Genomic DNA, 13,623 nt, shown 5'->3' with positions numbered 1-13,623 from the left:
TTGAGTAATAAGTGGAAGTCTGATGAGTTGAGATAAGATGTTGATTGCTAATAATGCTTGCTACCATGAATGAATAGATAGTCCACTTTAGCCTTAAGAGAGTCACACTTAATCTTGACTAAGTTAAAATCTTGATTTAGAAACTCAGCTAGTGCTTTTGGCAACCAAACCCCACAGCCAAACAGCTGCATGTCTAGAGGTAGAGGAGTAGACTCCTCACACCGGGTAAGTCTAGCTGAGTATTAGTATACTCAGCCTTGCTTGTGGCATAATTTTTTTACAGGTTCTCTGGAGGAGATGGTTGCTGGGATAACTTGGCCGTCCACCTTGCCACCGGGTTGGACTGTTGAGTGGGACCCTGCCTCGGCTGAGGAGGAGCATGAGGAGTGATGGGACAGGCTTCCCCATCTCTCTGTTTAATTATCGATAGTTTTATTCCGCTGCACTTCGAACAATGATGGTTACTTTTGCAAAAACTCCGATGATGATGATGGTGATGTAATAATTTAACATTGTGACATGTATGGTTTTATGCTTTATTGTATTTGCTCTGTGACTCACCTTCGAGTGAGATTGTGGTACTTGATCCTGTCAGTGGCCGTGTCGGACTAGATCTGAGGGATTGACGAGTTATTCCCATGTAAGTGTGGTCTAGCCTTTGAGGCGGGATTTGGGCACTTAAGTTGGAATAATTCGGGCAGTTCCGCCACAGCTGCCGCCTCGGCTCTCAGATCGGTGCAGAGCAACTGAAGGTCCGCTACCTCGGCACCCTGCTGAGAGAGGCGCGCAGTAGCCCCGGCGAGCGAGGTCCTCAGGGATCGCAGCGAGCCCCAGACGTCGACCTCGCGGCGGATGAACGACGACTTGGCGGCGCTCCGATCCGTTAGATCCTGAGGGAAGGAGGCGGGCCGTCACGAAAGACGCCTTGGTCACAAAAGAAAAAAGGTATGCTTGAAACCGTTACCTGGAGGATTTTGGGGACGTCCCTGCAGAAAACCTCCAGCGACGACCGGAGCGACCCCACCGTTGCTTCGGCACACTCGCAGAGCTCATCCTAGGACTGGTCCTCCCGTTCATCGTCGAGAACGAAGACAGGATTCGAAGCCTCACGGGTCCGGAACCGGAGCAGCTGGCGCCGGCCCTCGGAGCTCCGCCGCACAGCGACGAGGCTGCCGCCCGGTGGGACGGATCGCGACTCCACGCCCCCCTCTTCCGAGGCACTGAGCGCCGACGCCTCAGCCGTCTCAACGTCGGCGGCGACCGGTCGCCCCCCAACTGGGACGGCGACGACTTCAGTAGCGGCAGGCGCCGGCATGGCCGGCACGTCCGGTGGGCACGGGGCCACGTCCGCGTCAGCCGCCTCCCCAATCACAATGGCCGCCTCAGCAGAAGAGCCAGCCTCGGGAACCCGCACCACGGTGACTGGTGCCGCCTGGCCCCCCTGCTGCGGAGCACCTTGCGAGAAGGTCGGCTGAACGGCAAGGCCCGGAGCGGCGCTGGCCGCACAGGCCGGCGTCGTCTTAAGGGCCTTCCGGGGTGCCAGGTCGGTCAGGCCATGGCTTCGCTTGCTGAGGGAAAAAGAAAAATCACGGCCGGGACATATGAATGAAAAGCCAGGACGAAGACATTCCGAGATACTTACCCACTCCGGGCCATGATCCACCGTGCCTGGGGGGAAGTCTCTTGGATCTCGACCCCCGGAACCGCCGCCGAGGTCCGCTTCACCGGCAACTTCGACACCACCCTTGCTTTGAACGCCCTGGACGCCCGGGGGGCGGATTGCCCAGGCACTGTCACGGCGACCTGAGGGTCGCCCCCCTGCGCTGCCGGCGCGAGCGGCGGCTCTCGAGGAGCAGACGCCCTGGCCTGGCCCCCCGGGGTCGCCTTGGCTCCTCCAGCCGAGGGGTCAGGTACCCTCTCGGGTTGCCCCTGCCCCTCGGGCCGGGACCCCGACGTCCCGACTCCGGGGACTGACGGCATCAGCCCGCTCGGGGGCTGGCTTGCCGGCTCCTGGCCAAACCCCAAGCCGGGGCTGAGGCCAAGGCGGGCGGCCATGTCGTCCTCCTCGTCATCATCTTCATCATCGTCGTCGTCGTCAGGTGTTTCCGGCGACGGCTCCCTCGGGAGCCCCTCCCTCTCCTGCCGGCGACGGAGCTTTTCCAAGGCGTCTCGAGCCCGCCTCCGCTCGCGGGCCCGGGCCTTCTCCGCGTCTTTCTTCTTCTTCTTCTCCTCCGCGGCGACCCGCCGCGCTGCTCGGTCCACCGCATCCTGCGGGACCCGTGGCAGGGAAGGCTTGTGCCACCCCACCTCCTGAAGAAGGGAGAAAACCCCAATCGTAAGAACCAGGAGCAACCCGATGTAAGAAGAAGGAAGGAGCGGACACTCACCAGAGTCACGCACCCTCGGTCGGGGCGTATCAAAAGCTGGGAGAAGGTGTGGGGGTCCGGCTTCCCCAACGCGACGGACACCCGCCCGTGGAGGGCATCAAAGGGAAGAGGATCAGAGGACATCCGCGAGCCCTCCAAGTCAGCCTCCGGGGTCATCTCCCAAAGCGACAGCCGTCGCTCCGCCAAGGGAAGCACCCTCCGACGGTGGATGGCGGCAATCACTCCCGCAGCGGTGAGTCCCCCCTTCCGCAACGCCTCCAAGGCCTGGAGAAGGGGTTCGAGGTTCTTTTGTCTTTCGTGCGGGGTCCCGTGGCGCCAAGCATCGGTGGCGGTGGTGACTACTCGCTGGGAGAACGGCGGGAGCAACTCGCCGTCATTCCGGAGGTAGAACCACCGGCGCTGCCACCCCTAGTTCGAGGACGCAAGGATGGCGGGAATATACTGCGACGCCCGCGACTGCCTCAGCAGGAGGGTGCAGCCGCCGGCCCACACCGCTACGCGGACCTTCCTCTCCCCCGTCGGCAAGGCAAAAAGCTCCGCGGAGATGGGTCCACAAATCCCAATGGGGGGCGATCCCCAAGTACCCCTCGCACACCGCTACGAAGATGGCGGCCTGCGAGATGGAGTTGGGGCTGAGGTTGTGCAACTCCACCCCGTAGTGGTACAGGATCGCTCGCATGAAGCGGCTCGCCGGCACACCAAATCCCCACTCGTGGAAGGAGCGAAGCTCACGACGTACCCCGGTGGTGGGGACGGAGCGACTCCGCCCACAGGAGGGATCCATTCCGGTCGCTGCTCATCGGTGAGAGGGCGAAGTAAACCCTCGCCAACAAGATCCTCCAGATCACTCGCCGTCACCGTGGAAAAAGGCCATGGGTCGCGCGGCGAGATGATGGTCACCCGGTCAGCCATCACCGAGCGGAAGAGGTGACGGCGCAAGGGGCAGGGAGGGGTTTCCTCTTCTCTGGCTAAGTCTCTCGGGTTGCGAAAACCTAAGAGGGAGGCAGGAGGCGGAGCAAAGAACCGTCACCAGACCCTCTCCCGGGTATATAAAGACCAAGGCGAGACCGGTTCAAACGTTCCGCCCGGACCGGACGCGGGATTCGAAAACGCAAAGCGAAACAGTCGTTCCTCGAACGGCTCGCGCACACACAACGCCGCCCCGCCAACCATACGCCCCGTCGCATTAACTCCGTGGCGGGACAGGCGGCGCCTCTGGCAGGAGAAGCAGGTGACGCTTCGCCTTCGCCGTAATAACCGCGCCAAAAAAGGTACGCCGCGTCGTTCGATTTCGTATCCTTTTCCTTTTTTCCTCTTTCTCTCTCTTGCAACAGGGACCGGGAAAGGGGGATACCCCGAAAAGGATCCTTCCCTGTGAAGGAACCAGGCTCCGAGCCACCCTACTGATCAGAGGTTCGAAGGCTGGCCCCCCGGAAGGGTTCGACAGCCGCCTCAGATCGCGTGGGCCCTACACCCACTACTGGTCAGAGGTTCGAAGGTCGGCCCCTTGGAAGGGTTCCACGGCCGCCTCAGGCTACTCGGGCTCCGCGCCCATTACTGATCAGGGGTTCGAAGGCTGGCCCCCGAAGGGTTCACAGCCGCCTCAGACGCCGAGCGAGGGATGACCATGGGTACGTTCGATACATAACCAAGGCTCGGGCTGCGCTCCCGAGGTACCCTAGGACATTTCCGAGACCAGCGGGAGCGATCTTGTAACGGAATCCCATCAGAGGGAGGCATCGAGCCCTCGGACCCCGTCGCCAGGGGACCGGGTCCGGCAGATCACCTGCAGGTACTTTTGGGCGTGCCTCTGGGCCCCTAGCCGACCCCTAACGAACGGGGCACGGACGTCCACTCGGATTACCCGCTTGCAGCTCACCGGAGACACCATGTTCGGCGCCCATCGAGGGCAACATGGCGCTTCCCCCCCTCCTTGCGGAAAGGCGACGCAGGGGCGTATGTAAAAAAGCCGAGTCTGTCCCTGATCGCCCTCTCGCCCTGTGCAGAGGCTCGGGGGCTGCTCTCGCAAACCCGGCTCCGGCCGAACCGTTGACAGCGTCAACATACCAGCCCGAGAACTTGGGACCCGACCGTACACCCGGGCTACGGCCAGCTCGCATGAGGGAACAACCAGACCAGCCGAAGCATTACGCAAGGCATTAAGACCTCGAAGGAGTAAAACCACTCCTCCGAGGCCTCGGGGGCTACACCCGGCGGGTGCGCTCGCGCGCACCCACCGGAACAAAATGCAACCGAGAAAGGCTGGTCCCCTTGCAAAAAAGTGCGACGAAAGCCTCCAAGCGAGTGCTAACACTCCCTTCGAGGCTCGGGGGCTACTGTCGAGGACCATAATTAGGGGTACCCTCAAGGCTCCTAATTCTCAGCTGGTAACCCCCATCAGCATAAAGCTGCAAAGGCCTGATGGGTGCGACTAAGTCAGGGATCAGTCCATTCGAGCGACTCGATCACGCCTCGCCCGAGCCTAGCCTCGGACAAGGGCAGCCGACCCCGGAGGATTTCTGTCTCGCCCGAGGCCCCCTCCAACGGCGAACATATTTCTGGCTCGCCCGAGGCCCTGCCTTCGCTAAGAAGCAACCCTGACCAAATCGCCGCACCAACCGACCAAATTGCAGGAGCATTTAATGCAAAGGTGGCCTGACACCTTTATCCTGACGCGCGCCCCCCAGCCGGCAGAGCCGAAGTGACCGTCGTCACTTCACCGCTCCACTGACCGGCCTGACAGAAGGACAGCGCCGCCTGCGCCACTCCGACTGTGGTGCCACTTGACAGAGTGAGACTGACAGGCAGTCAGGCCCGGCCGAAGGCACCATAGCAAGCTCCGCTTCGCCCGACCCAGGGCTCAGACTCGGGCTAAGTCCCGGAAGACGGCGAACTCCGCTCCGCCCGACCTAGGGCTCGGACTCGGGCTAAGTCCCGGAAGACGGCGAACTCCGCTCCGTCCGACCCAGGGCTCGGACTCGGGCTAAGTCCCGGAAGACGGCGAACTCCGCTCCGCCCGATCCAGGGCTCGGACTCGGGCTAAGTCCCGGAAGACGGCGAACTCCGCTCCGCCCGACCCAGGGCTCGGACTCGGGCTAAGTCCCGGAAGACGGCGAACTCCGCTCCGCCCGACCCAGGGCTCGGACTCGGGCTCAGCCCCAGAAGACGACGAACTCCGTTTCGCCCGACCCCAGGGCTCGGACTCCGCCCTGGCCTCAGCCGACGGCCTCCGCCTCGCCCGACCCGGGGGCTCGGACTCGACCTCGTCCACGGAAGACAGACTCGACCTCAGCTTCGGAGGAGCTTCCACATCGCCCAACCTAGGGCGCAGACCAGCCACGTCAACTGGAGGCGCCATCATCGCCCTACCCCGAGCTGACTCGGGCCGCAGGAAACAAGACCGGTGTCCCATCTGGCTCGCTCCGCCAGATAGGCAATGATGGCGCCCCGCATACTCTGTGACGACGGTGGCTCTCAGCCCCCTTACGGAAGCAGGAGGACGTCAGCATGGACTCAACCGCTCCGACAGCTGTCCCTCCGCCAGGCTCCATCGCTCCTCCGACGGCCACGACATCACACCAGCTGGGTGCCAAAATCTCTCCGTCTGCCACAACGGCATGTACTTAGGGCGCTAGCTCTCCTCCGCTAGACACGTAGCACTCTGCTACACCCCCCATTGTACACCTGGCTCCTCTCCTTACGCCTATAAAAGGAAGGACCAGGGCCCTCTTAGAGAGGGTTGGCCGCGCGGGGACGAGGACGAGACAAGCGCTCGCTTGGGGCCGCTCGCTCCCTCTCCCGCGTGGACGCTTGTAACCCCCTACTGCAAGCGCACCCGACCTGGGCGCGGGACGAACACGAAGGCCGCGGGATTCCCACCTCTCTCACGCCGGTCTCCGGCCGCCTCGCTCTCCCCCCTTCGCGCTCGCCCTCGCGCTCGACCCATCTGGGCTGGGGCACGCGGCGACATTCACTCATCGGCCCAGGGACCCCCCGGTCTCGAAACGCCGACAGTATCGGGTGATGGAGACGGAGTCTTTGCCGAGTGTTCCAGGCGACACTCGGCACACTAGTAGAAAAAAGACTCAAAGCCTGCGGTGCGTTATATTTTTATAGGCGGATTCGGTTATCAACCGTCTATGCTATTTTTAGTGGCGGTTTCTTAAGAAAACCGCCACTAGAAATCGTATTTCTAGAGGCGGTTCCTTATGAAAACCGCATGTAGAAATCTATGGTTTCTAGTGGCGGTTTTCTTAAGGAACCGCATGTAGAAATCGATTTCTAGTGGCGGATTTCTTAAGGAACCGCCACTAGAAATCATTTTTATCCTTAATTTTTCGAGTTTTTCAAACGACCTCGTATAATGAAACTATCAAAATAAAAGTTATAGATCTCTAAAAATTATAAAACTTTATAGTTGATAACTTTTTTATTTGAAATCATTTCGGCTCTCAAAAATTGTATCTAAATTTGTCAAATTTAGAATTCAAATTTTTCAAACGACCTCGGATGAAAAAAAGTGTCAAAATGAAAGTTTTAGAACTTCAAAAATTATTCAACTTTGTAGTTGACAACTGTTTTATTTGAATTCTTTTATGGTCTCAAACAAGCAATTTACACTCAGTTAGTTGTAATATGTGGGCAACAAAACTACACACTAAACACAAAGCATGCCATAGCCGGAGTGATAGAGGAGGGTACGCGTGAGGCTGAGGTCAGGGGTTCGATTCCTAGCAACTGTGTAGTGCACGGAAAATTCTGCGACCTGCGACTTCGACGGAGACGAACAGGTGGGTGGGCGGGCCGCGAGGTCTCCCTAATAAAAATATATTTTTTACTATTTTAAAATCTGTTTTATGTTTCCTGGAAACGATTTTCACTAGCGGTTTTATTACGCCGACCGCCAGTGAAAATCGATTTCCACTGGCGGTTCTCAGTTACCCGCCTGTAAAAATGGTGATTTCTACTGACCCCTAGCACTGGCGGTTACAAAAAACGCCACTGTAAATAGGTTTACGACTGCCACTATAGAGCTTATCTATACTAGTGGCAAAGAGGGGGTCCCATGTCAGGTACTTTGCCGAGTGCTTAGTATGGCACTCGGCAAAGCGTGCTTCTTTGCCGAGTGCCATAGACATTACACTCGGCAAAGAACCTATACCGGTGCCCAGGTCTTGGTTCTTTGCCGAGTGTTATGACCCTGACACTCGGCAAAGCACCTCTTTGCCGAGTGTCACACTCCGCAAAGTGACTAGTATACACCTTTTTATTTGTTTTTTATATTCCATCCAAACAAACAAAAGATACCACATATACATCACATGTATCACATATATACATCACATATATCATTACAAACATAAATATCCAACACAAATATAAATATCCAAGTTCTCAACACAAACATAAGTATCAAGAACATAAGTCTCATAAGTCTCAATCTCTGACATAAGTATCCAACACAAACATAAGTATTCAACACAAGTTCTGAAGTCTAAACACTAAAAACATAACTCTCATGGAGGTAGACGGTTCGACCGGTGCTGCGTTGGGCTGAACCCTTCATGAGGGTTGTTGGATGCCGCCCCAGATTTGCCCTGCACAGAGAAGAGATTGCATGTGTTATACCAGATGCATTATCAACATCTAACTACAATTTTGATACTCACAGGAGTATGGAAGATAGCAGGGTCAACTGCAGGGAACAATGGAGGTGGCGGAGCGAAGTCCTGTGCGGCGCCAAGGCTCTGCATGTACTGGAACATCTCCGCCATCCTCTGATGATCTGCCAGGCGAGCCTCCCGCTCCACCCGCTCCGCCTCCCGCTCCGCCATCATCCTCGCCTCCATCTCGTGACGTTCCCTCCTCTCTTCTTCTAGTTGGGTCTATAATATTACAAGCCAACGTTATAGTAACTAAAAGAGAAGGTATATAACTCAAGGAAGGACGAGTTACAGAAGCACTAACCTCGAGTTGTTGTATGCGAAGTTGTGAGCTGTCGTGCCGAGGTCGTATGGTGGACTCGAGCCCGTGCTCCTTGCTCTCACCTGAGACAGAGTGGGAGTGGAGGACGAGTCGATTGCCCCATCGGCAATCCAGTACCGCCCATGTCTCTTGCCTCCTCCGACCCTCATGAGCACATCGGGGTCGATCGGCTCGGTGCTTAGATCATATTCTGGGCCATGGACCTCCTGCGCCATGGCGGTGTAGTCATGATGGCGGCTGTAGACGGTGGAGTTGGTGTAGGCCTCAGGCCCATCATCCGGGTTGTAGGTGACGTCGGACGTCGCCTTGCCCTTATGGGCCATAGCATAAGCCGAGAAGGTGGAGCAAGGCCGGCCACCATGTGACGCCGACTGCAAGAAAACCAACGAGATAGTTAGAAATAATATCTAATCCAGTGCTATATACCTAAATAAAAAAGAGGGCGTACCCATGCTTCGACATATTGGCCTAGGCTCCGGCTGCCTTGGTGGTGGGAGGGACCTTGCATCATCATACGCCGTTCCCGGCTAGCGTTGTGCGCCTCGTCCCACTCAGCCGAACACCACCTATCCACCATCTGCTCCCAGCACAGAGGATGTGCGGCGCACCAATGTGGAATCACCTACAAAGTAAACACATAAAGTGCATATCAGAAGATAAAATAAAATTCATGCATGGAGTACTGGTACCAAACATGCATGACTTTACCTGTAGGTATTGGTCCCTGGTCAACGACATGGTTCAGGCTTGCTGCTTGGATATGCAGTTAATAGGATATGCTTGGATATGCTTGGATATGCAGTTAATAAAATTCAGTTAATAAAATTCATGCATGGAGTACCGGTACCAAACATGCATGACTTTACGTGAATTAAAATATGTAGTTAATAGGATTCTGAAGATCCATCGTGATATCCTAGGATGATTCATATCTTTGAATTATAAATATGCAACATATAAATCTCGTACCGAATAATACATTCCTGACGAATGAGCACTCTCGTATATAGAGAGAATATCTCCTAGATGAGATTATAGTTCCTTGATGGAACCTTTCCAGAAGAAATAAAGTCTGTGTTAAACACCAAAGTTTGATAATCCCTATAAATGGATAAAGACCCATACAGACCCGAAAAGGAATAAGATGAGGTACCAAAGGATTTGAAGTTCACAGAATAAGCACATGTGCATTCCACGATCTTTACTCATGGTATTTTTCACTAGATGTGGAATTACGGTATCCTCTAAAGCCACGATGGCAGAAACCTATAAGGTTTAGGTGTTACTGGTAAAATATCCCCGTTGTGCCAGAATGACAGACTATAACAATATATCTGATCGATGAAAAATCCCTGATGGATTATGATCTTTGATGGACTTTTGTTACACCATCATATATGTTGCAAAGGATGAACGCCTGGAGCGATGTGTCATATTTAGAATATGTACTATTGCAACTATATTATCCCCTAAGTCCTATTGAAGGACATGTTATTTGCTTTGCACAATTATGTATAAATTGTGGTGTAAGATAGAAAATGATAGCACCCCAACCTCATCCATTATCGTTATTCCAGATGAACAATGAGATATATATCTTGAAGAATATGCTTGAGTTATGAGGGATAACGACTTTGACAGATGCCATCGTCAGGGGGAGCGAATGCTTATATTGATCACAACCGCGAGACAATAAATGTCATATCCTATGACCTGAAGGCGTGAGTTTGATGATCAATATGTGAACCTTTATGGAACTTTCTATCAAATATATAGATCTAGTCGATCAAACACCATTAGTCAAAGTGGCTTATTTATATTGATACATGCACTTACCTCGTATATCCTAGAAGTGAGTAGAGGTAAAGTTCCTGAAATAGTCCTTGCAAGGATATGCAATCCGTTTGCTAAATCTTTATGTGCATATACTTCCAGAAGAAGATGTTTTGCCTTATTGATACGGTTTTGCAAGGATCAGGGGGAGCACATTTCTAAAGTTAGCCCTTGTAGAAGATTCGATAGAATCTAGATCCGAGAGGATTGAAATATGTCCCGATGACAGCTGTTGTACTCTTTTTCCCTTGGTGAGTTTTCTTGAAGTTTCTCACATGAAGTTTTTAACGAGGCAACAAAGTGCAAATGTAATTTGTATCACCATGCACTCTTTCTCCACATTTTTTCCACTGAGTTTTTCGGAGTTTTAACGAAGCATGTGTTGGTCGCGGTATTCGCCCAAGGGGGAGTGTTAAGTAACCCTAGTTAGGGTTATGTGGGCAAATACCTGCTTTGCCCCTGATGGGTCTCAAATCTCTATATAAAGAACATGTAAACCCCCTCATAATACAGAGAAGAGAAAGAGGTCAGAGGCCCAACCCTACATCGTGTCTCGTGTGTTTCCTCTATCGTGCTTCTGGGAAGGGATACGGGTCTTCCACGACTTCTCGCGCCTAATCTGCTGACGGGAGAGAAGGGTGCGGATCTGGTGATCCGTGGTAACGTAGTTCTCAACAGGATTCTCGTGCCCATACTGTCTCAACTGCTATGAACGTGGGACATGCAAGTTAAACTCTAACATGGCGCAGAACCGGAATGACAATACAGGAACATGCGTGTCAGAACGAGGATGTCACCCGTCATGGCATGGAGACTGACTCGGAGATGAATTGTTTTTTTTTTAACATATACACACAATGACCCACTCGGGCTTTCACTGCTGCTTTACTAGCCCAGCCCACCAAACTGCAGGCAAGACGGACACAAACACGAAGCCCAAGTAGAAACAGACTGCACCCCTTTTTCCCAAACGCCCCTGAACAAGACAAGGCCCAGAAAAAATTCAGCAAACAAGCAAAGGTACGGCCACCACCACCGGCCAGGAAGCAAGCTCAAACCCTAACCGCCGGCGACGCCAGCACGATGGCCCGCTACGACCGCGCGATCACCGTCTTCTCCCCCGACGGCCACCTCTTCCAGGTCGAGTACGCCCTGGAGGCCGTCCGCAAGGGCAACGCCGCCGTCGGCGTCCGCGGCACGGACACCGTCGTCCTCGGTGTGGAGAAGAAGTCAACCCCCAAGCTCCAGGACTCCAGGTAGCAAACCCTCCGTCCCTCCCATCGATCCTCCGACCAGATCTCGCGATTCCCGACTCAAACTAATATCTCTGACCCCGAATTCATGTCTCCCCAGGTCCGTGCGCAAGATCGCGTGCCTGGACACCCACATCGCTCTGGCATGCGCGGGGCTGAAGGCGGACGCACGCGTGCTCATCAACCGCGCGCGGGTCGAGTGCCAGAGCCACCGACTCACCGTCGAGGACCCCGTCACCGTCGAGTACATCACCCGCTACATCGCTGGGCTGCAGCAGAAGTATACACAGAGTGGTGGAGTCCGCCCTTTCGGCCTCTCCACACTCATTGTCGGCTTCGACCCCTACACCGACAAGCCAGCGCTGTACCAGACCGATCCTTCTGGTACCTTCTCTGCTTGGAAGGCGAACGCCACGGGAAGGAACTCCAACTCTATGCGTGAGTTTCTGGAGAAGAACTACAAGGAGACCTCCGGCAAGGAGACCATCAAGCTTGCTATTCGTGCACTTCTAGAGGTATATCATAAATAAATTCAGTTTTAAATTTCCTGCAATTTAAGCAACAGGCTATAAACATAATGAAGGTTTTGCCGATGTTTTGGTTCGCTTCAAATGTTTCTATTCTTTCAGTTTAAAGAACACAATATAACAGTTGCAGAGCACGGTTAACATGATCAGGGAAATCAAAGGTGTTACTTTTCTGCCTAAGCCTAGAGCAAACCAAACAAGTTTCCATGGCAACTATAATCTGAATATGCATCTTTGTTCACCGCCTATCAGATCATGTAGTTTCCACTTTAATTACATTTGGCGCTGGCAATCATAGGAAGCTCTTGGAGCAATACTGACGAATCTGTTCCTGACTTGCGTTGTTTTTTCAAGCATGAATTGCTTGAGGGATCTCCCAGATTTGTCATTCTAGTCATTGACTTCGCTTCATGTGTTTTATACACATCCAATAAGATATTAGCCTTAGTGATGCCAGGTTTCCTTTTTTAACAAATGGGGCAGTCTTTCCTGCAGATGATGTTTTCATTGAATAATACAAAAGCAAACTAATGCAAAACTGCAATCATATCCATTAGTACCTTCTTTGAAAAACTAGGTAAAAATACGAAGGAACTGAATAATTTTGCACCAGATTTCTCATATCTGCTGATGTGCATAGTATATTTTATATCTGTCCAAGATGTTTGATAAATGTTCACAGCAACTGCGGAGTTATGGATTACCTTCGTGTCAGCTTGTGTTTGTCCTACTCACCATCATTTGCAAATTAGATAGCATGATGTTCGATTATTATAGCATTGGATGTGTACTTAAAAGGTGATTTAGCCTCTCCCCGATATCTTCCTGGCCCCTGGGAGCAATTCAGCCCCCTATTCCAGAATATTGACAAAGCTGTTACTGATAGGTTGTTGAAAGTGGTGGGAAGAACATCGAGGTTGCAGTGATGACAAAGAAGGATGGTCTCCGGGAACTTGAGGAGGCTGAGATTGATGAATATGTTGCTGAGATAGAGGCAGAGAAGGCTGCAGCTGAGGCTGCAAAGAAGGGTGGTCCTAGGGACACCTAGTCCCTGTATTGTGGTATTCCTCCCTTTGTGTGTCTTGTTTTTATGTTCCATAGCACCATCTTAATTGTTTTAGAAGAAGGATGCTTATATGGCTGTGGCTGCCTTGTGACTTGTGTGGGTCTGTGGGCTGCGGGGTAGTTCTAAAGCTCTGCAGCCCCGAGTGTTTATTTATTAATTATTGTTGAGGTTGAGAGAAGAGGGATGACACCACACCATGGTTTCTCTAGTCGTTCTGATGCAGGAAGCAACGAACCTGGGCTCCGTTCCTCATCATGCAGTCCACCACCTGCCTGCGTCTCTCATTACGGAATCTGGGACTGGAGGAGGCTGTTGGGCCGTAGCTATCCATCCGCTGGGCACTCCGTCCCACCCTTCATTACAACACGAGCGTCTCCTCTTGCGCGATGACCATGCGCCCACCACTACATGCTTTTCTAGAAGCGCAAAGGTACCTTTTTTTTTTTTTTGCCGCCGTGCGTGACATCACGCACGCAACATTCTTAGGCGGTAAAGCAGTCTGAAAGGAGACCCACTGATCTCCAACCGAACCGACTAGTAGAGAGTTGACCATGGCGATTGGCAGTTTTGCC

The 13,623-nt window shown here is 53.4% G+C and overlaps 1 protein-coding gene across 1 annotated transcript; it reads left to right on the top strand.

The window, feature by feature from the left end:
* The first annotated feature begins 11,190 nt into the window (after positions 1 to 11,190).
* Positions 11,191 to 13,242, top strand: LOC100191224 (proteasome subunit alpha type). Its single transcript, NM_001136658.1, has 3 exons — positions 11,191 to 11,461; positions 11,559 to 11,973; positions 12,872 to 13,242. The coding sequence occupies exons 1-3, from the start codon at positions 11,289 to 11,291 to the stop codon at positions 13,031 to 13,033; spliced, it is 750 nt and encodes a 249-aa protein (NP_001130130.1). The 5' UTR covers positions 11,191 to 11,288; the 3' UTR covers positions 13,034 to 13,242.
* The last annotated feature ends 381 nt before the right edge of the window (positions 13,243 to 13,623 follow it).

This window comes from Zea mays, chromosome 7, assembly GCF_902167145.1.
Source record: "Zea mays cultivar B73 chromosome 7, Zm-B73-REFERENCE-NAM-5.0, whole genome shotgun sequence".
In the NCBI taxonomy this organism is placed as follows: domain Eukaryota; kingdom Viridiplantae; phylum Streptophyta; class Magnoliopsida; order Poales; family Poaceae; genus Zea; species Zea mays.
This window is presented reverse-complemented; position numbering and strand designations above follow the sequence as displayed.

Bases quoted from the DNA above. Each gene is read 5' to 3' on its own strand.
- LOC100191224 (NM_001136658.1), top strand. From the start codon at position 11,289: ATGGCCCGCTACGACCGCGCGATCACCGTCTTCTCCCCCGACGGCCAC. The intron at 11,462-11,558 runs GTAGCAAACCCT...ATGTCTCCCCAG, and splicing joins CCCAAGCTCCAGGACTCCAG to GTCCGTGCGCAAGATCGCGT. The intron at 11,974-12,871 runs GTATATCATAAA...TGTTACTGATAG, and splicing joins CTATTCGTGCACTTCTAGAG to GTTGTTGAAAGTGGTGGGAA.